The 27,987-nt window shown below is 36.0% G+C and overlaps 1 protein-coding gene and 1 long non-coding RNA gene across 2 annotated transcripts; one reads left to right on the forward strand and one right to left on the reverse strand.

Moving 5' to 3' along the window:
* The first annotated feature begins 170 nt into the window (after positions 1-170).
* Positions 171-10,201, forward strand: LOC148673480 (uncharacterized). Its single transcript, XR_015936031.1, has 4 exons — positions 171-403; positions 4,269-4,319; positions 5,058-5,202; positions 9,897-10,201. It is a non-coding gene; the product is annotated as an uncharacterized LOC148673480 (long non-coding RNA).
* pdzph1 (PDZ and pleckstrin homology domains 1) lies at positions 6,414-27,816 on the reverse strand. Its single transcript, XM_088629999.1, has 13 exons — positions 27,182-27,816; positions 23,199-23,291; positions 19,784-22,351; positions 18,197-18,397; positions 15,417-15,581; positions 14,774-14,875; positions 13,677-13,787; positions 12,215-12,393; positions 11,460-11,617; positions 11,219-11,261; positions 8,796-8,982; positions 7,460-7,595; positions 6,414-6,972 (listed from the first exon to the last, which is right to left on the reverse strand). The coding sequence occupies exons 2-13, from the start codon at positions 23,254-23,256 to the stop codon at positions 6,873-6,875; spliced, it is 4,008 nt and encodes a 1,335-aa protein (XP_088486125.1). The 5' UTR covers positions 23,257-23,291; positions 27,182-27,816; the 3' UTR covers positions 6,414-6,872.
* Positions 27,817-27,987: the final 171 nt, after the last annotated feature.

Consider the following 27,987-nt stretch of genomic DNA (forward strand, 5'->3'; position numbering starts at 1 on the left):
CCAAATGCAATTAAAGACCTTTTCAGTGCAATCTATGTAGTGTGATGAATATGCTGTCATGTGCAGTGTTCTTGACCTAAAGAGAAGCAGTTTTGTCGTGATTAACTCGTGTCCTAGCAACTATGGCTCTATTTGTCTGGTTCAGTGAGTGAGGCAGATAGGGGATTTTCCATTGCAAGCTTCACAGATTTCATTTGTCAATCGACTTCTCTTGTATAACTTGGCAGATTAAAAGCTTGTCCATTTTATTTATTTACAAGAAGGCTTTCCCAAGTGTTAGGTAACTGTTGCTTTATTTAGATGGTGATGTTTCGTGACGGATCCGACCTTGAAAGTATGTTTTAATTCTGCATGATTCCTTCCATTCTGTGGATGAAAATAAATCATTGGGACTCAGTAAACAGTAAGAATGAATTGTGCTTATTTTTTAGTTAGTCCTTTCATTACTGGTAATCGTACCAGTATAGTAATAAATCACTGGTGAAAAAAATTAAACAATTAAATTTTCCTGATAGATTAAGCCATTAACCAAGCAAGTGAGATCAGATATAATGTACAGTAGGTCTGTCATGTTACTCCAAAAAAAACAACAGATTTATCAACTGCACAGAAACCATCTGGAATGTAACTGTTTTTCATTGAACAAAGCCCAGTAGCCAAAGATAATTTTTCATTTACCATTTAAAAAAACAATGCTGCTTGAACAACATGCTACAAGGCATTAGAAATGGAATTTCAGTTATAGAGCCTCTTGTTGATACATCTCTCCCTATTTCCTTTATGGTGCTTTTGAAAAGAAAGCAGATTACCAACAAATCCATAGTGCATTTACCAGAAAGCAGCTTAGAGCACTGGAGTATCTGTTGTTATTGTTTGTCTCCAGATAATCAGGCATGTGGGTGGATTGACAGAAGTTAAATAACAGACCTTGCAAACTCAAACTGAGCTTCAGATGTTAAATTTGAATACTAACTAACCTACCAGAAAGGAAAATATGTTTTTTTCAATAGCCCATCTGCTTTAAATTATCGAAGTGCTTCTGCTGTTGGATTCTGATTTCTTTATTAAGCTGTTACCCAGTCAGAAATTAAATTTGTGATTTAAATTGCACATAAAGATTGAAATTATTTGCCATATTATGAGCATTTCCAGGGAGAGTTTTATGAATGGGCTTCCATTTTTTGCAATTTCTTCAGTTATGTGTCCAAACATTTGAGAATGTTGGACATTTTTAGAAAATAATAGCTTAGTTAAAGTGTTTGGCAGGAGGTAGTTGATAAAGAACATTCTCTAATCAGGGAGGATAAATGGTTTCACTACACATTCTGTTGATGGACTTGGGGCTCAAAGTTATGCATCTATTTTGAATGTTTACAGTCTTCTTGACCTAACTAGTGAGAAACTGAATTGGCATTATGTGGGTTTCAATACTTTCAATACCATGAGTTGTCAGTTGGTGTACCACAGAAGGCACCACTGTGTCATGGTCTCTAGGCATCATCACTTTTTAAATGTTTTCTTCTTATTACTAGAAAATCTGATGGGCGCACAGTGAATCCTTACAGCACAACAGCTATATGTGGTTGTTAGACAAATCGGTACAGTATTAAATTTAAATTAACCCATTAATGCTTTCCTGTGCTAATCTTACTGTATACTGTACATACTGTACTAGCAGCAACAAAATTTCATTAAATAGAATGAAGAGGATGTGCTCACCACTTACAGCATGATGGAACCAACTATTTCAATGGTAATTCCCATCACAGTACAATTAGAAGAAAATCTGTGGATAATTTTTAAGTCCACATTGGGAGCAGTGTCACCCTAGTGAACAAGCCGGAATATGCTACACTGTAGAACAATCCACAACTTCCAGAACATCAGAATTGTTCCCTGCAGTTAAAAAACCCTATACAGGTAAAAAAGTGTACTGTATACTGTATACTGGGGGCAGCTAAAGTGTTACACCATGTTGTCCAATGAAGATGTAAAGTAGTAGTTGCCTGTAGTGGTAGTGACAGGACAGGGATCCAACATGGTGGGCTGTGGCTGGATAAGAGAATTGAGTTTAGATTGGGGAACAGTAAATAAGATTAGTGGAAAAAACAAAGTCACCCTGCAGTAGGTTCCAGACCAATGCAAAAGCATTCAGAGGAACTGGGAATGTTACAAGGCCTCCAGCAAAATATACATAGACAAAGAGACTCCACCTAGATTTTTTTAAACCAAGGGCAGTGCCTTACGCTATGAAGACAAAGGTAGAAGAAGAGCTAGACAGTCTTCAGAGAGAAAACATTATTGAGGTGGTGAAATTTGCAGAATAGGCCGCTCCCATAGCTTCTGTACTTAAACCAGACAAGTCAGTAAGGATTTGTGATGATTCCAAGCTGATAGTAAATTGGCTTTTCAAACTGGAAAGGTATCCATTACCAAAAATGGAAAATGTGCTGGCAGATTTCACAGGTGGAGACAAATTCACAAAATTAGATATGAGTCACACATCGGCAGATTGTGCTTGATGAGGAATCAAATAGACAGATCACAATGAACACTCACAAGGAATTGTTTATGTACAATCATTAACAATTTGGCAAGTCATCCGGTCCAGCTATTTTTCAGGAGACATTCGAAATTCATATTTATCAGCTTCCACAATGTTAATAATTTGGCAGCTGAAATCCTGACCTTGCACTTGCCTCTGATTAGGTTTAGAGTCGACTTCAAAATTGTCCATTTGTCCATCTCTGGTCTTCAGTATGCACCCCAAACTTATTTATATTCTAAGGGTGACAGGGCCTTCTCTTGCTTTACCCCGGAGCTCTGGAATTCTATCCCCAAGGATACCAGAGTGTCACCTAGTCTGAGTGCTTTTAAAATCTAGACTCAAAACTTTTCTTTTCAGAAAGGCTTTTAAGAAGTGTAACCCAATGTTTAAGTGACCATATTGTTACAAGCCCAGGTGTCTATGGGTAAAGGGGTGTAACAGTTAGGATGGGTTTGGATGCAGGTGGGTTTCTGGTGAGAGAAATATTATTAAAAAATAAATGCCAGGGTTAAGGGGGACAGAATGTAGTAGATTCAATTTAATGATAGTGCCACTAGTGGGCAGTAGAGTGTAGTTACTCTTCTGGCTGTGGCTGTGACTCATTCTCAGGAGGGGTGGAAGGGTTCCTTTGATGTTTTGGGTGTGGGCAGAGCAAAGTGCTCAGGGCTCTTTGAGAAACTGTCTGTACATACAGTACATTACCTGTTGATGGCCAGGTGTAACAATGCATTATCACTTTGCACCCTGTTCTAGAGTTTCCCCTCCCTGTTACAGGCATGGTTAAGCCTGTCTCACAAACCCCACGTCACCTCTGAGCTGTGTGGTAATTAATGAATGTCTGAGCAAGGGTCTTGGATCAATGGGAAGAGTAAGAAAAGAAAAAACAAATGCAATACCCTTACTTTACCAAGTCCTTGACACCTGGTGCCCTCAAAACCATTCTTTTCAATCTGTGCCATTACTGTATGGGTCTAATGAAGTGTGGAAGGTGAGCAGAGTAAAGAAGGCATAAACTGGTGTGAGCTGGTTCTCGGTGAAAGAGTGAATAACCATGTTCTTTAAATAGGAAGGAATCTCCCACAGAGTCATTCGTTGTACCTTAGTTACAAAAGTGTTCAGATTAACTAGATTTTAGAAGTTCATGCACTAAGTTGAACTGAGGTCTAGATGAGTGAGAAGAAATTTGATTTGCTGTTGGGTGTAACTGCTACTTCTGAATATGACTATATTAAAGCATGTCATTGAAAATCCAACTATATTACCTCCAGTGATTAGTCACAACAAGGGCCTGTTAAGTAGTCATAAAGTCTGGTTCTGTGGAAGACCTTGGATAGGATTCTAAGTTTTTTACACATGGGTTTTCTATTAATTCTAATCACCAAAAGGCACACTAAGGCTATTCTGTAGCTGAGGCCACAAAGAGGCCTTACTAAAATACAAGATTTAATTCAGTAGTTTATTAATAAGCATTGCTGCTACAAAGCACTAATGTGGTACATTTTATAGAGAAAACATTCTGGGTTTGTTTCACATCTCAGCCAATGATTCATATTCTGGCAGTGCCTGTAAGTCAAGATATCACAAAAAAATGGGGAAAAAATTGCAATATCTTATTTCTTTGAGTGTCCACATTCCAGATACATAATATAAGATATATTATACATAACTAATTGCAATTTGTTCTTCACCTGGGCTAATATTTTATTTTCATTTTCTATAGATACTATTTTTCCCAAGCACTGTGTAAAGAACATGTCTGAGTCACCAGACAGTAAGTATATACTGTACTGTACCGTGGATCCTCAGGGGTGAAAGGATGACCTTAAATCCAAGCTGTCTTCTTTCTTTAAAATTGATTGATTAAGGTTTCTACAGTGCAGCAGCTTAAGCTTAAGTAATTAAATTTCATACATGAAGGCTTCATGAAACATGATTGAGTTTACATTGAATATAATGTTGTTTTCATTTTATTTGCCTACAGTAGTTAGAGTAGAATCCTTTGTATTAATATTTGAACTCTACCAGCTGGAAATATTGTAGATTAATAAACAGTTCCTGACCCCAACTGCTATTCTTAATAGCTATAAAGTGTTTTAAAACATTTTTGTGAATTAAGAAATATATTTCCTACCTCACCCCCAATTAGGAATTGCAAATTTGTACCTTCAGCATAGGCAAAATGAAGACAATGAACATGCTTCCTCGAAAATGTGCATCTATCTACAGTAATTTGTGTTGTAAATTCCAGCAATAATCCTAGTGCATCTGAGGGAGGACAAATGTACAGTAGATCTTACAGACAACACTGTAGGCTAACAGGCTCCTGGCAAACCAGTTAGATCACAGGTGTAAAGCAGGTAACAATACCCTGGGTCCATCCAAGTTACTGTATGACATAAAACAGGTGTAAACAAGCAATGCTTTCAATCAGCCTCAGCTCAGACCACATACCTGTACAGGTTGACCCAGTTAGTAGCACAACAGTTGATGATTCATGTTTTATGTACAGGTATTTTAACATAATGATATTCCATAACTAAAAAAAAAAAACTCCACTCTGTGGTTGAGGATATGTGGCAAACTCAAGAGGTGAGAGAAAGATTTAGAGAAGTAGAAGAATTAAAAGTGGAACACTACGTCTCAACTAATAGCAGGTATGGTATGTCATGTCTATGCCTCAAGTGAACAAGTTTTGGGTAAGTTTAGGATGTGCTTATAATAAATTTACATCCCTGAAATTTACATTTGTGAACTTTGACTTCCACTGAACCATTTGAAGAAGTAGGGCTTTCCATGAGAAGCTAATAATAATGCCTCACACTTCCACGCATAGCGCTTTTCTGGACACTCCACTCAAAGTGCTTTACAGGTAATGGGGACTCCCCTCCACCACCACCAATGTGCAGCCCCACCTGGATGATGTAATGTAGCCAAACTGCACCAGAACGCTCACCACACACCAGCTATCCGTGGGGAGGAAAACAAAGTGATGAAGCCAATTCATAGATGGGGAGGGTATGCTTGGTAAAGGCCAGGGGGAAATGTGACCAGGACAACATGGTAAAACCTCTACTTTTTTTGAGAAACGCCCTGGTATTTTTAACGACCACAGATAGTCAGGACCTCGGTTTTACATCTCATCTGAAGGATGGCGCCTTTTAACAGTTAAGTGTCCCCTTCACTATACTGGGGCATTAGGACCCACATGGACCGCAATGTGAGCAACCCCCTACTGGTCCCACTAACACCGCTTCCAGCAGCAACCTTAGCTTTCCCAGGTGGTCTACCATCCAGGTACTGACCAGGCTCACACCTGCTTAACTTCCATGGGTTGCCAGTTGTGAGTTGCAGAATTATATAATTCTGGCTAAAATAGGTTAATAGCATACTTACTGAACTGTACCTTACATGGTGTGACTAATACCAGCAGATTTCCAGCTGTGATTACTACCTATAGTAGAGTAGTAATAATACTCTCATCAGCATCTGGAATTACCTCATAAGGTAATAAAAATAGGGTTTTTTGAAGGATTAAAATAAAACTTTGGCAATTCTACCAATCACAAATTACATCTTTTTTTTTTTTTACTGAGTAGACTTACATTATGGAGGCTTTAAGCAATAGAAAAGTTTCACTGTAGATGCTTAGAATTAACACTGGAAGAGTGGGTCAGAGTTTTGGATTAATCCAGGCAAAATATTTTAGGGAGTAGATCTCAACATTTATTTTTTTAGATTATTTTTAAGGATTTATTTTTTAGAACGTTCTATCAAGTTTAAATAAATGAGCAATTTTGAATAATTTATGTTGTACACCAATTTATACTTTTGATATTTGTTCACAAACTACCAAAAAGACTAGTAATAGGAGTGAAAATGGATAAACACTATTTATTAAAAAAACACATACAGTAAAAGTATTATAAAATGTTTCCTAGAAGGATAAGTAGATTCTTGTATGTAAAATACATTATTAATATATTAACCTATATATTTTCATATTTTTAACATTTGAGGTGTTTAATTTTTTTAATTGAAATTTACTACCCAAATTAAAGTATAGACTGTCACATCAATAAAAAATATATAAAAACAGGAAACTGACATTAGGTGATACTTGTACCAGATGTATGAATTATAGTATGTGGAATACTTTTACAACTAAAGTATTTTATATGAGACAAATACATTTGTATAAAATCTACAGTTTTGTTCTATAAAGCCGAAAGGTAATGTGTCTCAGTCTAAACAAGAACTTTGAGGAGACAATGCACTTGAAGAAAGCAGCATTAGCTGTGTGAAAAGTATGGTCTGCTGTTCATGTTCACATTCTGGTCTCTTCAGGTGGGCGATTCATGAAGTCTTGAATAGCCTGATGTAAAGGCAGCCATTTGTTTATCGAGGCTCTTAGCGCTAAGATCCAGCTGAGAAAACAAAGTAGAAAAGTAATTCAATTTTCAATTTCAATTTATTATCCATGTATGGAAACTTATTATAAAAGTGCTCTTCAGTATTCAATAACATTATAAAAATGATTATTAAAACTCTCTGTAGGGCATTTTAATGCAGCAGAATATGGGCTTATACAGTAGCTTCATTTTTCTAAGCACATAATATAAGATTATACATCCCTAAATGTTAAGCATATGCTTTCTAAATTTGTAGATTAATAGCTTGTAATTACGGAGATTATTAGAGTATATGTTGTTTGCCTGTCATATCTGTCTAGATAGGAAAGAGATTCCTCTGTATTAATTTGATTTTTCTCTTTCTCTGGAATTATGCTTTTAATCAGCACGCACATCTCCATAGTTAAAGTGTACGTTTTTAGGATGGTTTTTTTTATGATGACAAGGATGTTTTTTTTTTTTCAAAGGTGCTATCCCTGCTAATTACCAAAACTTTTCTAACCGTTTGTTTTCGGCTGCATTCTCCGCAGAGAGGTAGAAGGTTTTAAATTCTTCTGAAGGGGGCTTCAGTTCAATAGTAGACCTTCTGGATCCAAATGGCTGTTCACTCACAATGTAACCATGCAAGTAGATTCCTCCTGTAGTAAGAGAGAAGTGCAGAGTAAGGAAGTGCACAGAAAGGTTAATGCTTACATCAGCGGTATTAAGTAAATAACCACGATAATAAATTAAATCACTGAGGTTTCCAGGCAGTTGAGTAATTTCTGGATCCTTACTGGAGTGGAAGATTTAACTTGTGAAAAATTTAGTTAGTTCCATTGATGTGCAGTATAGTGTTATACATTTAGAAAAAGTAAAAGAAGTGAAAAATATAAATATATTTTAAAATTATAATTGATGACATGTATATACTGTTTGGCACTGGTTTTCATTTCAGAGGATCATAATCTTACATACAGGAGGGTACCAGCTTCATCAACCACTGAACTACAGTACCTACAGTACAGTACATGGTGTGTTTGCCACTTAGAGCCAGTAACCTTACTGGAGAAGTGAGAGATTGAATTGAACCAATTGAATTTTGGGGAGAACTTTTAGGTAGGTGACATTTTTAAGCCACACGGGGAATTCAGCCATGGCAGTAGGGTTAAACCTCCTGCTCTTATGAAAAAATAAAGGAGTGACACTTCCTGGAGCACAGTGCCCTGGCTTACCATACTGGAGTGTAGTGATTTTTAGAAATGCTGGTGTAATGCAAAGAGGCCACCAACTGGTCCCCTAACACCACCAAAGGGATCTTCTTTCCCAGTATGGACTAGACCTGATCTTGCTTAGGTTTTAGATCTGGTATATAGGTTATTTCTAAAAATGTCATTGTCTTTTGCCTCATTATGCCAAACTATAAAGGGGACTATGATAAAACGTAGTCAAGGCAAACTGGCTTCAGCCTGATAAGGGCACTGCAGATTCTATCAAAATATCTTCAGAATATCTTCAGCAACACAGATACAGTATTTTATGTCCACACTATCCAAATCAGTTCAATAACTGACTCAGAGGCAATACCATCTATGGCACCACACCCCCTTGTCAATAGATTGGGGTAATGATAATGATTTTGAAATGTTTTGGTATTGTGGGACTAGTGCCACCTACTAGTCTACTAACACTCTATTCAGTAACAACGTGACAACAAAGAACTTCCTTTGATGTATTCCATCCGAGTACCAAAAAGATCGAGGTGTATTGCTATAACTGTTCTGGAACAATCAGCTTTGTATTTGGTTCATTTGCTGGCATTTTCTACAGTGGAAACATTTTGCATTTCGAATACAAACCTAAAGCATGAGTTGAACGAATGCCAGTATAGAAATAGAGACATCCATCTTTTAATATGCAGTAGTGCTGTACCCACACATCCTTGTTTTTGTCCATTTGATGAAGAAGGCCAAGGCATTCAGGATTTTTGATAGCCAGCGGGGGAAGGCTGGCATTATGTCGAGAGACATCCACCCACACATGATTCTACAAGAGAAAACAGTATTAGCAGTGTCTTAAGTATCACTCTGGCAACAACTGCCCCAGTTTTAACCACTTATTTGTAAACCTTCTATTATGTGGATTATAAGGCTTTCAACTACAGTCATCAAAAAGGAAAGAAGCACTTTTTTGCAGCGTCACCCAGATACATAACTATTCTATTTTACATGTGCAATCTATTGTTGGTAAATAATACCGAAACCAAGACATAATCATTTTCTTGTCAAAAAGATTTAATTTTCAGAGGAGGCTGCAGCCAAATGTTCATGATACATGCTCCACATATTGCTACAGTACCTTGCTGATGTACTGTGACAATCTATGTACAAAACAAAGTCAACAGAATGTAGCAATTAAGTACAAGTGTACAGTGGCATAATATGCTATAGACAGAGTAACATGCAACACGTTTCAATTAAATAAATGTTGAATCATGGTAAACAAAGATGTATGGTACTGCACATCATGATACAAACTGTACACATTGAAATGTTGGCACAGTAAAGTAACTGCATAGTATATAGGGGAAAAGGCAACAGGCAACAAATAAGTTAATTAGGGGAGGCAGAAAGCCAGAAAGAGTCTGACAAGTCCTTAAAAATTGACAAGTAGATTTTGAAATCAATGTTCTGAGCTGTAGACTACTGCTAATATATCTGTTCATGTATTCCAAAATCTGTGCACGAACTGTACACAACTGCTTCATTTTTAAGATGCCCTTTCTGATCATTTTTTCCAGAGGCTAAACAGATCCTTTTGTGTTTTCTTAGTAAAATAATTTTCAAATAAAGTAGATATTTGTCCACTGATTTTTTTTTAATAAACTGTTTTTTCTCCACCTTACATGAAAGTGATGCAATGTCTAAGTCTTTCTCTGTGTCCTATTTTGCTTTTCTTAGAAGAAAGTCTTTTTGTACGAAGGAGTACAAGGACCCCCTGTGGTAAAAATGAGATATTGCTCCAATGAGATGCTGCATCAAGACAGTGTTGTCCAGAGCTATATATAAGGTCCCTCTTGAATTAGCTGAAAGAGGGATATTGTACTAAGACAGTGACATAAGACACTTATGAAATCTGAAGAATCAAGGTAAGGAGACTAGATTATCAGATCTGTGATGATGATGAAAAAGAGAATAGGATTAGTACTGTAAGGTTTTTACAAGGATCCTTTCTCAAAATTAACTACAAAACTTAATGCACACAAGTCCACAGTATTTCTCTTAGTTCTGAATAATTGCCCTGTTTTTAAACAGTAGACAGTCAAAGAAGAAACTGCTGTATTATGAAATAATTTGCATTATTTAACATTTAACATTTATAATGTTAAATAATATACTGAAACACTTGAGAAATACAATGCATTTATATCAGGAATATTCATATACTATTTAAACTCTTTGGGGAAGATATTACAAAGGGTATCATAAGGCTGTAGAGAACTGGAGCTCGTGACCCCTTTTAAAACCGGTGATGCAACATCTGTCAAACAAGAAATAGGTATGTACTTGTGAACATTATAATGCATGCCGCAAGGCACACAGCTTCAGATTTAAATTACACTATAACAAAGGTGTGGCTCTTTAAAAAGAGAAGGGGAACATGAGTAAGGGTGAAGCAGTTAGAAACGTGCAAAGCAAAGTTGAGACACCATTCAGGGCTATCCGTTTACCATGAGCACTATAGAAACAACACTGCTGCATTAAGTGTGTTCTAAACAAACTGCTTCATTCTACTGTAGGTCTTCAGTAGTTTTAGAAATACGTCTTGCAAGCCAAATATCAAAATAATTTTTCATGAAAAAAGTGTTAGTAAAGGTTTATTTTTCAACATAGATAAATCCATGAGGCCTTTTCACGGAACGGTGTTAGGCCTGTTCTACAAGATACATCATATACATTAAGCTGGACACACTACATGTCACCCAATACAGAATACATTTGTACTGTTAATACTCATTTTAGTCTCTTTAAGGCTACAGTCAGCTCTGGCTTATTATCTGGAGACCCTACGCCTTGGAATGTAAGAAAACAGGCACAAATTTGCTTTGTTTCCTAATTGTCCAATTTAAATGAAGACCTCATATAATATACTGTAAACCTCATTTTGCAAACAAACAAATTAGCCAGGGGCACTCATATAGACTAACTAATGAACACAGCTTTAAGTAGCTGTGTTCATGGGAAAATAGTGGAAGATAGTAAAGTTGTGCATGAAACTGTACCTGAGTGATAGGGTGGACAGCTCTTTCCATTGCCTCCAGCCACCTGAAACAGCGAAAATAACAGACACCTTCTTACAGAGCAGCACTCCAGATGCATAGAGCCGCAGTTATGACCTTTTGGACTTTGTTCATCAGCAAAATGAATAAGAATCCGAAGTAAGGTGACATTACTGGGCACAGCTCTCTCTGTTTTATAAGTGATTAATCATGATGTACTTATCTTTAGGTATCTCATCTTTACCTTTTCATTTCTTGGTTTGATGTTGCACAGTAGTAGTAAACTCGGTTCCCAGAGACAGGGCAACACTTGAACACAAATGGTTTTCCCAGGGTAGTATCAGGCCCCACATCAGCCCCTTCTAACTTCATTGACTCCAGGGCTCGACACTTCCCTTCATCCTGGACAACAGAAATACAACTCAGGTTATTTTCCTAAACACCTAAACTGTGCTATTTATAGTTAACATAGTCAGTCTGCTCTACTTTGATTGTAACTGACTTACAAAAAGAAACAGACAGATGAGAGAATAATGTAATTACACATAAAACACTCACACTCTTACAAATAAACACCTGTTTCACACAAATTACCATTCCAACTTTTATAGCCTGTTGTACTTTGAGTTGTGTCATTATTTTCTTTAGTCTCTTGGGTCATTATTTGAAATGAGGTGACACTGGAATATGCTAATGACACAAATTAGCGGATTTATCGCTATTATTTTCAAAAAAGTCCAACAATCAGAACAACATAAAATGGAGTTCTGACCACATCGAAGCAACACCACCAGTTGTGAAGGTGTGTGATTGCAATCACTAATACACATTGCCACCTAGTGGCACACCAATTAGTCCTTCACCTGACATTTGTAAACTTTAACAATGACATTCAAAATTCATTAAACCTAGAAAAGCAACTCACTATGACTGTATCACTATAAGCTGTTTACCAAATTATGAGTTGTATGTTTTTGGTTTTGACATTATCTTGCATACCTTTTTATTTTTGTAGTAGTAAAGACAACCATCATGCTTCAGCACAAACCACCTCTTTCTCCAGCCCTTCAGGAACCCTGACTGCGTGCGCTTGTGCAGATATCCCCGACACGCTGGTCTGGGGGTGTTGGGGCATCTGCTGATGTCAGAACCGATCACTAAGGTGAGAGTGTCTGGCCCTGCAGAGAAAGTGAAAATAGGAACAGGTCAAACACCATAATAGTATATCGAGAAAAAATAAAAGTTTTAGAAATTCACACATGAAATCAACAATAGCAAAAAATGGCCAGGAATTTGAACATTATGTTAAACTTGGTACAGAGCCTTGTGAAAGCATTCAACCCTTCAAATTTTACATTTTGTTGAGTTACAAATGAAAGAATGTTGAGCATGAATACTTTTATAGATGAATTAAGTTAAAAGGCCATAAAATTCCAAGCATTTGCAATGGTAAATTCATAAATTAGTTCAGGTGCACGATTTGGGTCAACCAGGTCTCTCTACACAGGAGGTGATCCAGACCAGATCTTAAAATAGGATCCAAGAGTTGTGAGGCAGCTAAGCTAATTGCCACACCACTGTGCTGCCCTATTATTTTTAAATATCTGATGACATTGACTTTACCATGCACTGTATAGATAGATTTTCAGATTTAAAGCTAATTTAAGAAAATATTCACTTGGCTGCACAAATCAAGAGTGCAATGGGGTATTGTATGTTTAATTCTTGTATTAAGGGGCTGCGTTCATGTTAATGTATGTTGTTTTCAAAAACAGTCAGAACTTAACATTAATCATAGGTTAAATAAATTGAAATATATAAATACTATTTGTCACTGTTTCATAACTATCAAAAGGTAATTCTAATTCTGTTTTTTATATGAAAAGTGTATTTCACTCTTTTCTGGGCTCATAATTATAGCATAACTTTGACCAGTGAAATAGGACTATATACAATATAGGTGATATTGGGTTATACAGTAGGTGATGAGCTCAAGTAAGTGTGACAACCATTGAGGTTGCTGAAGCAAGGTGAATAAATAGAGTTATACAGCACTGGACTAAGAGGACTCCTGCTGCTGATGGCACTTCATATCTTTGGTAGGTAGACAGTCTCAGCCAAGGATTCAAAATATAGCTGCTGTTTCTGAAGGGAACCTCATGACCTTATCAGCAAAAGGACTAGAGTGCTTATTAAGCTGTCATCACACACAGACTACCAGCAGCTGGTGATCTCTGGGCAATACTAAGCTCCAAAGAAGCCTCATAGCACAGCTGTACAGTCAAAAACACACCTATACAGTTATGTGCATGGCACTACATGTATTTATAAATCTCACCTTAAGATATACTGTAAATGGTTTGTGTTTCCCAATTCCTAAACACAGTTGTACAGTGAAGAAGATTACACAACCGAAAACCAAGCCCTGCAGCACCACTACTGAAGATCTGGGCTATTTTACCTTGGCGGGCCAGATCGGCTGCTTCAGAGTGTGGGACACTGGTGACATCTGTTCCATTCACGGTCATCACGATGTCTCCCACCAGGAGGCCCGCCTCCTCCGCGGCTCCATCTGAAACCAATGCAGACACATTCAAGGTCACAGGTTTACAAACACGAACAGCACTGAGGGTTTGAGGACAGGTTCGGGAATAGAGGGAATGCTCAAACTCGGAACCCATTGGAAGCCACTTATGTAATGGACTTCACTGCAGGATGTTAACGTGGAGAGTCGTAAAAGCCCAAATGTGCTACACCTGGATTCTTTGTGCTATAGCATAGGTAAGCTGCTACCTTTATTTTTGATTTAAAACTTCATCTCACCTTTTCAATAAAACTAAACATAAAACAATCAGTAAATCTGAAGAGAAAAGGTTGGCTTTTTGTAAGATAAAAAGGCAAATAGGACAATGAGTATCAGATGTTTAAACGGCTCCACCCTGTGGCCGTATTTATGTTGACACTCAGAAAGTTACTGGCATTTCACCAGAGACCTGCACCTACTGCATAAATAATTTAAACATAATTAAAAAATATTATTATCTTCTTCTAAACAAAGTAACAGATTTGTATAACTTGCAATGGTCCCCACATTAGGACTCCGCATTAGAAGATATAAACTGGAAGTATTTTAAAAATAACACTGCAAGATTTGACACTCTTTGATATAAAATTTGAATAGTTTAAAGCTACAAAAGTTCTGTAATATTGTATTATAATACCACCACTTATAACCTAAATACTTATTTAAATTAGTCATTTACACACAATATTTTGTTGTTAGTGAGACACTAATTTTCTACATTTTCAGGGAACAAAGCTAGAACAAATTTCTCCATTCCCCTTATACTGGAGCAATTTACAGATTTGATCTTTAAATTAATGAACATGAAGCACTGTTATTGTAAATTCATTTTAAAAATGACTCGTCTTTGTCTTTGGAATTAATAATGATATTGGATCTACGTCTTAACATTCCTCCTACATTAACAATTTGTTGATATTTAATCTGATTTTCCTTTTCTCTTCAATGAAGGGCACCTGACAGAATAGACTTACTTGTGTCAACTTCTGTGACCAAGATAGGCTTCGAGAACTGGATTCTGAATCCCCAAGGATAGTCTCCCATTCCTTTTGTGATTCTCACAGTTCTCTCTCGAACTGCAGTTGTATCAAAATATGAAATCAGTTAGGCCACGAGCAGTACTTTGGACATGCTACAGTGGTATAAGGATGTCTGAAATGAATTACTGTACAAATGGGGTTGTGTAACTGAGCAGAGGAAGAGACTAGTGGAATGATGAATAAATACCTTTCTACAGTTCTTGAACGATGCATGGCAGATAATACTGGCTTTACTATTTCCACAGGATTTTACACATAAATATAAATATTATTGTATATTCTTTAAACAGTGAAGTAATAAGTATCAGAAATACAAAACATTTTCATAACCAGAAGTATCATTCCACTAAGTACTCAGTGGCCTGTTCAAAATTTCACAAATGTATATTATATGATGTTATTTAATTACCATGCCTACATTAATACTTATTGACTCCTACGATCCTGATGATCATTGTAATATAATAATTGAGGACAAAAGCATTTGTAGAAAGTATTCTGTAACTCTAGTTACAGAATACAGTAGTAGAAATACAGTAGCTTAACTTTCTAAAAGCGAAGTCAGTTTTGTCCATACTTGCTACAGGCCGAGGCCTCTTGCTTAGACACCTGGGGCTGTCATTTGGGCTGACATCGTCTCCTCTGTAGATCCAGGAGGCTGAATGGAAGGTCTCTGTGTAAAAGCCCTTGTCTTCATTCTCCCGCGCTGCCAGATCCACTGAGCGAGTGTCCTCTGAGTTCACTGGAATCAACCACAGAGGTGTCCAATTGTGTCAACTCACAAATGTTGTATACATATTTTTAATCAAAACATAAATGCTCAAACTGAACACTTCTATGGGAGAAATAAATAATGGATATATAGTATATACTGTAGTTATATAACAGAAAAAAGTACAGAGAAAAATTTAAACCTAAAATATGTTAACTGCATCAATATTCACCCCCCTTAGCTATGGCAATCCCAAATTATTTTAGGTGCAGAATATTCATTTGACAAGTCACGCAATGAGTTGAATGACCTCTGTTTGCAATAATAGCAGTTTAAATAATTTCAGAATAAATACTCCTACAGTATTCATACAGGGTTAGTCAAAATGTTGTTGGCAAGAAAGTTTGCTTTCTCCTCCACAGATGGCGAAGGATTGTAAGGTAACTGTTAGAAACTTTGATATTAAACCTTTTTTGTCACAGTAATTAATTTGTAATAAACTGTCAAAGTTGTCAACAGCATTTTGACTGACCCTGAGTATTCACTAATTATGTACAGATCATTTGTAATTTAACCGAATAGGACATCATAAGAAGAGCAGAACATTTTTGTCAATTTAAATGAATGTGAAATATCCTCTTTTAAGATTAGAAATTAATTTTGATAGAAGGAATACAATATATTGTAGCAATTTTGCCACTACAATATTTAAAAAGCGTTCTCTTCAGTTATGTTTCGGGACACATTCTCCCTGATAAAATCTGGAAAATGTATACAGTATAATTATAGATTCCTATAGTATACAGTATAAATATAGAATAATAAAGTGACTCCTTGTATAACAAAAATGAAACACAAAAATTAAAATGTATACTGAAAATAAAATGAGCCCACTTGTACTTGGAAGGTAACTTTTTTGTAATGATGCATCACATCCAGTCTGGTTTACTTTATTATGTAGAGTCTAATTTGATTGAAAGGGCAGAAATTTATAGCATTCTGTATATGTGGAAGCATTGCGGAAATACAGTAATTGGATACTTCTACCATTTTGGGGGGAAATTCTTTTGAATATGGGGTAGCATAGTGGTACAGTGGTTATAGCTGGAGTCCTGGGTTCAATTTCTGGGGTACTTTCAGCATGGAGTTTGTATGTTCTTTCTGTGTTTGCATGGGTTTCCTCCGGGTTCTTCCCACAGTCCAAGAAATTACTTGGCTTCTGTAAAAACTGGCCCTGCAGTGAGTGTGAATGTGTCTGACCTGTGACGGACTGGTGTATATTTTGTGGGGTTTTTTTTGTATGAATTAAAAAGAAAAAAAATGCAGATTTCAGCCACTTACTATACAGTACATCAGTCATCACTGTATCAGCTTTTGTGCTTATGAAATAAAGAAGAGCAATTGACTGTTCGGGCATTTTAGGCAAAAATTTCTGCTGTTAGAAATATCCTAAAGGAGTCTGCTCTGAGGAGATCTTGATGTCATGTGTATTCCAGCATTATCTGACCCTTAACAGCAAGACTATACTCTTTAACATCTTCACAGCTGTACATTTTCAGTAGGCAAGAATAACCTAATGGGTTTCTCAAGGCATACAATACAGTACATAGCATAGAAACCAAGGTTATCTTATACTGAAAATCCCTTAAAGCAGAGCAAATACAGCCTGACAACTGGATATAAAAGTGAAAATAAGGTTATTCAGTAATTTTCATAAACTTTCGTGCAATGCTGTACATCATGCAAATGGCATCTCAGTTTATTTATTTTCAAATTACAAAAGTAAGGATGTGAGAAGGTTTACAAATGAGATGAGACCCTAGTCTGCTTGTTCATGCTGTATGCAGCTAATTAGTTGCATATTATTATAAAAATGAATGTTTGATTTACCATAAGCAAAGTGGTCTAGATCGGATTGCAGAAAGAACCATAGGGTATAATATGTAAGACATACATGTGAATATAAGAAGCAAGATAAGAAGCTAAAATGCTATCTTAATGACTGTAGCATCTGATTCTGTTGTATACTGTATATACATTACTTTAATTCTAACTTGAAATTTGGTTATAAGATTTTAGGTCCAATATTATGCTTGCAATATGTAAAAAATAATCTATAGCAATACCTTTCTTGTAGTTTACAAGTATTGATACAATACTGATATTTTCATAGCAGTGCATATTTCAGGAACTTCTATGAGTCTTTTAACCTCATTGAAAGAAAGCATTACTGATGTTTTTAATAGTCTATTATGTCAACATATGGGGCAAAGATAGCTAACAGAAATCAATGGTGCTATGTAAAATAGATACTTCTAATTATTAAATAATTGTCACAGTAAGTTAACAGGTTTCACCACAACATACCTAAAACCACAAACATTATCCTATAAAATAATTAGTGAGATTTGCATACTGCATTGACACAGCATCTGTAAATCCCAGACATTTGCAGGATGTCCTCAAAATGCTGAAATTGCTAGATAGTCTTCACGGTAGATCTAAATCCCTCCTGGGTCGCCCCCAGGGGAGGTACAGTGTATGTTTTTACTGTGAGGCTGCTTCCTTTGCGCTCTGATGATGAGTTCTTGGTGCTGACTGTGGGTGGTCTGCTCAGCCCCTGACTGTCTGGGAGCTGGACTAACCTGATTCTTCAGTGATGTTGCTGGTGATTGAGCTCCCGCCGGCTGAACTCCACTGCTTGCTCTCCTTGAACAGCTTGCGCCTCTTGGCCCAGTGATCAGATTCATCTTCCTGGACGCTCTCTGCAGCTCGTGTGTCTTTCAGCACCGGGTCTGCAGGTGGCTTCAGGTGCTTTCTGACCTCTGTTTTCTTATCTTGGGGTGCTGAAATACACCGGACACCAGGTGTTTCTAACTAACGAAGCTGTAATTATGTTATTGTAGGGAATTGTACTTTCAAGATGAGCCTGGAAAATCTTTATAATATGGAAATAGAATTACGTTAGAGTTACGCCAAGAAAGACATATTTAAACTGAAATATTCAGTATTTTAAAAAAGAAACATTTGCTTGAGGACATGTTCAACAGACAGATTAACCTGCTTTAACAGATAATTAAATTTTTATAATTTTTCAGATAATATTTTAACATACTGTTACTATTTTCATTTAACATTTATTTAAATTACCATGTATTTATCATAAACAGTATTACAAAAAGCTTATTTTGAATTGTGCTTTTACCAAGGAAGACAGGAAATTATTAAATTTAAATGACTGCTAGAAACACCGATATTTAGATACAATTTTAAGAATGGGAATAAATCTGACAGTTGATGTTTAATGTAGACAAGTGCAGGAATTTGCATACAGGCAGTAAAAACAAACTATAAATGCACACTGACAAAAACTGAATTGTTTACATTGTTTGACATTCTTTACATCTTCCAGACAATATGTGAACGCAATAAAGAAGCTAAAATTTTAGACTATGAAATCAATAATGTACAACGGAAATCCAGGAATGTTATATTACAATTGTAGCCTGCACTGATTAGATCTCATTTAGAATAGTGTGTAAAATATTGGTCACCATGTTACAGAAAAAGATACTGCTGATCTAGAATCAACTTGGTAAAGAGCAACCAGATATATTCTGGGGCTTAAGAGGTTGAACTATACTGACAGGGTGATCTTAACAACTGAACACAGACAATTATGAGGGAACCTGATACAAGTATTCACTGAATGAACAGTGAAACACCAACCAGAGGACACAAGTGGAAGAGGATGCCATTTAAAAATGAGAACAGCAGGCAGTGGATTGTAGGAGTATGGAACAATCTACAGTGCTAACCATATGCACTTGATATTTTGGCTTTCTTCAAGAGACAGCTGGAGGAGATCCTTGGATTAATAAGATACTAACTACCAAATGGACCAGATGGCCTCCTAAACTTTATTATGTTATAGGTAACCATTAGAAACCATTATTTATGACAAAGCATCAGACCAAGCAACATATTATAGTATAAACAATTTTGTCCTTTTTTGACTTGCTAAGAGTCCCCCAAAGAAATCCTGTTCTTTGTGAAGGAATGGACCTTTAATTTGAAATATATATATATATTAATATATAACAAATTAATAAATATCTTTATATCTGAAATTTAATTTTCAACATTTTATATAATCATAAATTATTTTAAAACACCATCAGAATTAATTAGAACTGGGTGGAAAATTCCCAATCAGAAAAAAAAACACTTACATTTTGGGCCACTTGGCTTCTCAGCTGAATCTTCTTTTTGCAGCTTTTTCTTGCATAAATCAGAACTGGAACAACATGTCTCTGGCACAGTCATAGTGTCCTCTTTTTCAATTTTCTCATTTTCTTTCAGATCTTCCTTCAAAGGGCTTACATTGCACTGCTCAGAGGTCTGTTTCAATGTTATTGTATTCTTGGATATCTCCTGACTTCCTTCAGCTGGTCCTGTGGATACCTGCTCTTCTAAAACCTCAGCGAGGGCCTGGTTTGACATGCTTGTTTCAAGTGCAAGAGAGCTCTGGCAGGACAATTTCATTTCAACATGTGAATCACCATTGCTGTCCGCCTCCATCTCATCCACATCTAAAATGGGGGACACTGATGGAAAGTTATAAACTGTACTTAAGCTGTCTCTGTGATTCCTCTCAGGAACCGACGTCTCTTGAGGTTTATTGTCATTTTGAATAAATCTCTGCTCAGAGTCTCCTATGATAACTGTCATCACTGAACCTCGTCTTTTCTTTGGTTCAAGGTCAGGATTCTCTTTCTCATGCAGATTAGATTCAGGTATCTCTGTGATATCCTCAAGTCCATTAAGTGGAGTGCTGACATGGCTTTTATCACTAATATATTCAATGGAGGAGCTTCGGGAAGGTGGTGTGACATGGATAAGTAAATCCTTTCTTGTAATTTGGAAATCCCCAGAAAGTTCAAGATTATGATCATCAACATCGACCATCTCTTCATCAAAGCCACTCTCAGTGAACTCACCCTGCTCTATAGTTCCGATATGGTAACAGTCTCCATCTACTATATCTTTGCATGAATTCATCTGAGAATTTGATTCTAGAATGACAGTTTCTTCATCTTCTTTGTATTCCTCATGGAAATGATGTCCAAATTTTGCAAAAACCTCATCTGTGCTCTCCTCAGACTCAGAAGGATAAAACGGGTTCTTGCTTTTCCCTGACAAGGAAGGGTTTAAAGGAAATGCTTTATGGATACTGAATGCACTCCTTCCTGGGTTATGACATGTGCCATTCTCTGAAGACTTCCGGCGTTCTGCACAAAACTTAAAAGGTCTCTCATCCTCCAAATAAAACCTCCCTGATCTTCCTGACTGAAGGGGAAGTGTTTTCATAAAAAAGGAGGAAAGTGTGCCGGAAGAAATAGATTCTCTATACAATGGCAAGCTGTCTTGCATTTTGTTGGAACAATCTGCAGTTTCTGGGAATGTCTTTCTTCTCTTAGACTGTTGTTCAAAGTAACAGGATGAAATAGGCTTGCTTTCTAAAATGGCAATGCTGTTATTTCTCATCCAAGTTTTCCCTTCATGATTATGGATAAAATGTTTTGTAAAACTGGACCTACTCATTGGCATTTTGGGTCCCATCAATAAGGGGTCGTAGTTATCACATTCAGATACATTTTCTGCATTAGGACTCTGTTCACTATCCAAAGAGTCTTGGCATTTGGAGTCAAAAACGTATCTTGTGCCCTCAGAAGATGTAAATCCACCCAGAGCAGTAGCTGCTTCTGCCTGGTTTCCTGAGTGATAGCAGTTTCCAATCTCACATGAAGCCATGTCCCCTGTGAGGTCATCTATTAATGTCTCATCTTCGTCTGCAAACTCATGAGGTGGAGGAATCTCTGATACTACCTCTGTGCATAGTGTCTCAGGAGCTGAGTGTTCCGTCCAGTGAAGGCTGCAGTCAGACAATGTATAAAGACTGCAAGAGCCCTCAGTTTCTGGGTAGTCTATGTCATTGTAGTCCCTGTGTAGTTGATGATTATGTAACCTGTACTTATTATTATTTAGATCTTCACAGCAGCCTTTATACCATTCTGTGTCCTCCTCACACTTGATGGAATTCTTTGCAGTCTCTGCAAAGTTTGTATTTATATCAGTGAAACTAAGATTAAAGTTATGTATTTTCTGGTTTCTGTTGTCTTGGCTCTGTATGGTAGAATTTATATTTGTATTAACTGAGCAGGGCTGATTGTGCACATCATTGTTAGGAGAAGGACATTTATTCCATTGACTGCTAACACAAGTTTTTGTTCTCTTCCCTTCTTTGTTTTTGACTGTAAAAGTAGACTTTACATCTGGGTCATCTGAATGGAGCACTTCTTTAATTTCCACCTTCAAGTTATCAACAGTATACTTCACTTTGGTGGTGGTGACTGTCACTGTCTTGTTGATTTTTTCTCTATCTGTGGGTTCATGGGACTGCTGGAAGATTATTTTTCCAGACGTCAACAGTTCTTGATCATCTATTGTCACTGATGTTGTTATTTTAACTCCTTTTTTGTTCTCCTCATCGGGTGGTGGAATTGTGTGGTTGTCTTTGTTCCAACAGTGGTCTTGAAGAGTGTCATGGCTAAACCTTTTATTTTTGTGTTGGAAATGAGGCTCACTTTCCTCTTCATCATCAGTTTCCAGTACAAAGTTTTCTCTATGTGCTGTATCCGTTTCCCCCTTTTCAGCTGAAGTTCTGTCATTTTCGTATTCTGGCGTTTTATTTATGGGTTCACTGCTATGATATTGAAATTGAAATGGAGAGTGGCTGTCTGAAAGTTATTGAAAAGTGTCATATTAGAACTGTTTTAATAAAACAATTGTAAATATACAATGATTTAATTTGTTTCAGTGAATATTTGATTGTAACATTGTAAAACACGTTTCTTTTAGCATAGACATACAGTGAAGAATATGAACTAACAGATAAAAGCTTTTACATAATTTTAAAATATGACAAAATATACAGGTATTAAAGGGAAAAGATAACCCTATAAGACAAAAGTGTACATTAAATAAAATAAGGCTGTAAAATATGTTTTACAGCTATAAGTATCTTTGAAGAATTGTGTATTATTGAAAATGGACAGAAACATTCACATCATGTGTTCTAAAAGGGTATGAAAATTGTGTACAGTTCATTAAATACAGATCTCAGATGTGAAACTAATATTATGGACATACCTGAAATGTATTCAAATATAATATTCAATAAACTAATATTGACTCAAAACTACATCAATAATTTAATAACTGAATTAACCCACAGTTTTAGAGAAAAGATTAAAATAAAATAAATTGATCCTATTTCACACATACCTGTACATACAATATGAATAATAACACTGCTTGAACAGTACAACTGTTGTTTGAAGAGAGAGGATAATATCAATTAAGGTATTTCACAGGTTCTGCTTTGAGATTCTTAGCAATCTTGAAATTGTTCACGTGATGGAATTTTACAAGCACGTCTTTAGCATTAGAGGTGCTTTTTGTGGGCCAGTGTGGGTGTCATGTGCGCAAATCAGTGCCCTTCCATTTAATGAATGCTGATTCAGACAGTCATTAAAGGCTTAACCTCAGAGTCCTGCTAAGAGCCATCTTAAACAGAGCACTCACATTTTGTACTGCTGGAGCTTTTCCTTCTCTTGCTGTTTCTCCTCCTTCTTTTGCTCATTGTCGTTTGTGCCACAGAACCCAGGGATTAACATACTGTAACAAGAAGGGCAAATCCCTACATATAAACATTTTCACGTTGATTCTTTGATTCGGAAACTAAATGTCGAACCAGCTATTTTCAATAACCACGTAGTCCAATACATTGAGTCAGTAACCCAGAACCTAACCAGGCAGAGAATGGGCTCAAGGTAGGATACATTTTGCACAGGATGCCAGTCCATCACAGGACACACACAATGACTGTGCTTGTGTGCCCACTTAAAAGTGATAGATTGTAAAAAACTGCAGTGCGTACAATATTATCTTTTTACCAGAAAAGGGGAATCTCACAGCCCGATTCTGTTACAAGTTGCCACTTATGGAAAGCAGGACCTGTTTTGTTGTTGAGCTTCACCCACTGCAGCATGCTGTAATAAAATAACAGTATTTGGCATTTGCCTCTTTAGACACGAGAAACTCAAGTGAATGTCCTTGCGTAGTCCTTAAGATGAATAGTTAGTCATAGTCCTTAAGAGGAATGTTGCATTAAACATACACACTTCCCCATACCTTCATTTTAGTTTACAGTACTGTATATGATAAAGCTTACATGTTTAAAAATACTTATTTTGTAAGCTCAAAGGAAAAACAATAATTCATTATACATTTTTTGTGTGTGATTAATTCCGTTACAATGATACAGCAAATTAATTAATATAAATACCACCCAGTATTAAAAGTGGTTTTCAAGAGAGCAGCTGAACCTAAGCTTTAATTAGTAAAAAATACATCTTGGCAATTCTCCTTTTCACCTCGTGCGGCCACAGTGCTCTTCTTTTTTTAGCACAGCCTTTAAGTTTGTAAAACGTTCTTCTTAGCGCCATAATGAAATCCAAGGGTGTTCAAATGTTGCTGTGCAAAACAATTAAGCTCCGTTAATGGGCTGAAAGGTGGTTTTACTTTTATCCGTAGACAGCTAGTCTTGTGAACACGTGCTGAAAATATGCGTGTACTTTTTTCCCCTCCAAAGTGTGCCTTCGGCTTGGCACATCACTTAACTGGCTTATTGCCTGTGCTCTTCACAGATCAATGGATGAGACTGGAATTGTGCCGCTACTTTAATCCCCAAGGATGGAGTGAATGGTGGCCATATTGCACTGCTAATGCAATAACCCTCATCGACGTCAAATATCAAGATGCTTTGACCCATGGGGATGGCTGTGGAATCTCGTCATCTGTTATCTAAAGCCTCACTTTGACATGGTTCAGTGTTTTGTAAGATCTCAATAGATTGTGTACCCTTGACACACTGGAAACGATAGACGATAATAATGCATTAAGTGCATAGCCATTAGAAATATTTCTACAATAGATTATGGGAAACAGGTCTTATTGCAGGTTTGGCACCTGGAGTGGAGATATTTATTATGCATGTATACATCTGTCCTGGTTTACCTGGTACTATTATTGAAAAAAATCAATTGATTTCATATATCCATATTAAATTGAGTGTAATAACTGAATTTTTTATGCTATTAACATAAAGCCCTGTAAGATTATCACAGCGATTATTGGCTCTATATTTTGGTGGAAAGCAAAAGCAAAAAAAAAACTTTTTGAAAGTTTTTTATCTGTAGAAAGACACAGTAGGATGCACTTTATCTGTTTTGATTTGTAATTTACGCATTACCTAAATAACACCAAGCATAATTTAGCATTTATTTTGCCAAAGTCATTTTGGAATAAAACCTTTAAGAAAAATCGAATACCCTTGGGTTGTGTAGACTCAAATACAGTCAAAATGTCAGACAGAGATGCCTTCACCCCCTAAACATTTTTTTTTTCTAAAATGTCAGTGATGGAGAATGCTATTTTTAAAAGATGTAACCTTTCAAATTAAATTTCCGGAATGATGAGCAGTCATTTATATTTCTATTTTTATTAGCTAAGATGACATAAAATAAATGAAAATATATGTGTACTGTATATAAATTAAATCTGCAGTTCACGTCACTGCTCATGAAACTAAATAGAAGGTTTAAAGTCTTTAGAGAAATACTGAAGAAAGATAGAAAACTGCCTTCCTCTTTTCCTGCTATGAAGCTGTTTTCTTCATGCTTAGGGCTGTCTCCCTTAAGGTAGTATTTAGCACACCTACAGTACATGGATTCACATGTAGATTTTTGTAGATTTAGAATAATTTCCAAAATGGTCACCTGATTCAAAATAGAACATGTACTTAATTTTCATTTGAATGATGTACAGTATCAAGCTTAAACCCATAAAATAGTCTTAAATATACTATAAACAATCAGAATCCACTACTAGTCTACCACTAGGCTTCCCAGCATAGCACACCATATTGTAACTATAAGTATTTCTCTTTTTTTTCCCCAGAGTTCCGGACCTTACTGAAGACTAGACAGCTGTGCAACTTCAAACATGGCCAGTATCCAGGAAAAAGATAAGCAACTAATCTGTGACAAACACTGTTGTTCAGCATCAACTAAGACAGTGGCCTGACCTGCACATTTGTAAAAAAAATCTTTCAAAATCTTCTTCTTAAGAACTGTTGTACTAATTGAATTGAAACATGGCAGCTTTCATCAACAGTCATACTTGCTTCAGATGTACAGATAGATGTTTTTTTTACACCCACACTGTTTTACATGCAAAACACATGAAAAACACATACTGTACAGTACATCTCCTTTTGAAAAAACTGTTTGGTGAATTATTTGCTATTAAGATCTACTTAGCGAAAACCCTACTGCTGCAATTCTTTCCTGCATTTGAAACCATCAAAGACTTTTCCAACTAGCATTTTTTTAACTCAAAATGAATTAATGTCCTTGTCTTAGAAAATCATAAAATATTCTTAATGCATTCAAAATAATAAATATAAATATATGACTTCAGAAGATTTCTTCAATTTCAAAAGTATAACCATAAAACAGACATATCGTAAAAAAGTGTGAAATGCATCTTTCACGAGTCATGGAGAACATTAAGGGTTTCCTTAAGGTTTCCTTAGAGGTAACTCCATGTTTTTTTACTTGTTAATTGTGTCTGCAATCTCTCCCTACAACAATTTTCCCACTTATTGAATAATTCTGGATCTTATACCAAGGAACTAAAACGTTTCCTCTGTATTTAATTAATTATAGAGTTTCCTCTATATTTATTAACAAAAATGTTGTTTATACTAATTTTGATTCTTGAAATTATTTTTCACAGACTTTAATGTACAATTACAATATATTAAAGTATATGTATTTTATGAGTTATCTTTGCAAACATTTAAAACACTATTTAAAAAAGTTAAAACTAGTGTATGTTGTCATTTTAAAATAACCTGTAAAGAAAATATTTATCAAATGCAGTATAAAGGTGACAATTTGACTAAAAAGATTCATGATATTTAAATCAGCATCTCCTATCACATTTCAAAAATCTCTAGAATTCTATTACCACCTGTACAAATTATTTAAAAAACAGCTCATTGTCATTGTTTCTGGCTTTCAGTAAACCCAGCATATTTAAATAAACTGTTCAGCAACCCTGACTATTCCAGCAGGCCCTGTGACTGTTAATATCAAACAAGCTCCATATAGCAAATAGCATTGAAGAAAAAAGTCTATATGATCATTAAACAGCAGTCAACCGCAAATACTACAAAATACTAATAGAAAAATATTATTTTTTATGTTTTTGGTGTATGTGAACACAATAGTTGATAATATGTATTTTAGTTGTAGTATAAAAACACAAAGCAACTCAAGAAAAGTAGGCTTTTATATGTTAATTGTAAAGCTGACTATATTGTACACAAGCATAACATTCTTCTGTGCTAGATGTAAATGTACTGTAGCATAAAGCCTTTATAATATCAATGCACAGAAATAATGCTAATAGAAAGTTCACTGAAGAAATTGCCATCTTACCATCAACAACACTCCCAGACACTGCTTGTTAACTACAAAGGACCACAAAGTTGAAAATAAGTCGTGAAGTATCTGTTACAAAGGAGAATCAGTATTGTTTGTCTCTCTAGGTCTGCTCCACTTCTTAGTGATGCTATTTTTGTTCTAAAGCCTTGAAGCTGATTATTAGGCATAATCCCATGAACTATGGGTGATGCTCTACCTACCGTTAACAAACCAAGATAGTTACAGTATACATAAGAAGAACCATGTTGCTCTGTCTTAAAGTAAAAAAGGGGTATACAGTATATCTAGATGCACTGTGGTCATTAAATGTAAAGAAACTATAGACAAAAACGTTGAATATTCTTTACCTTCCCAATAGATATGGACAAGATTAAAACCCATTAAATTCATGAACGCATAATTTGTTGACCACAAGGTATTCAATCATTTTGTCCTTTTCAAAAATGTATTGTTTTTCAAAACATAGAATATAAAAACTGTTTTCAAAGAGACTGCTGCCCATCAGGGTACATCTTTTCAGAAGTTGCATTTACAAATGCTGATGAAAGGTATATGTGAACAAGTATGTGAACAAGTCCCAGTAAGCTCATAGTAAGTCCCAGGGGATTGGAGCTATTTGCATTAATCATCTTTACTACACACTAGGATTTCCAAGTTAGGATTCAAATATAAATCAGTTTGAATGAGTTATCCTTCTTTGAGTATGTTCTTACAACGACTTTAAAAAATATTTTTTCTTAATTTACATTTACCTCGCTGCATCTGCTTTGGAAGGTGTGTCAGACCTAATCACAACACCC

This window comes from Lepisosteus platostomus, chromosome 4, assembly GCF_059453375.1.
Source record: "Lepisosteus platostomus isolate fLepPlt1 chromosome 4, fLepPlt1.hap1, whole genome shotgun sequence".
Lineage (NCBI taxonomy): Eukaryota > Metazoa > Chordata > Actinopteri > Semionotiformes > Lepisosteidae > Lepisosteus > Lepisosteus platostomus.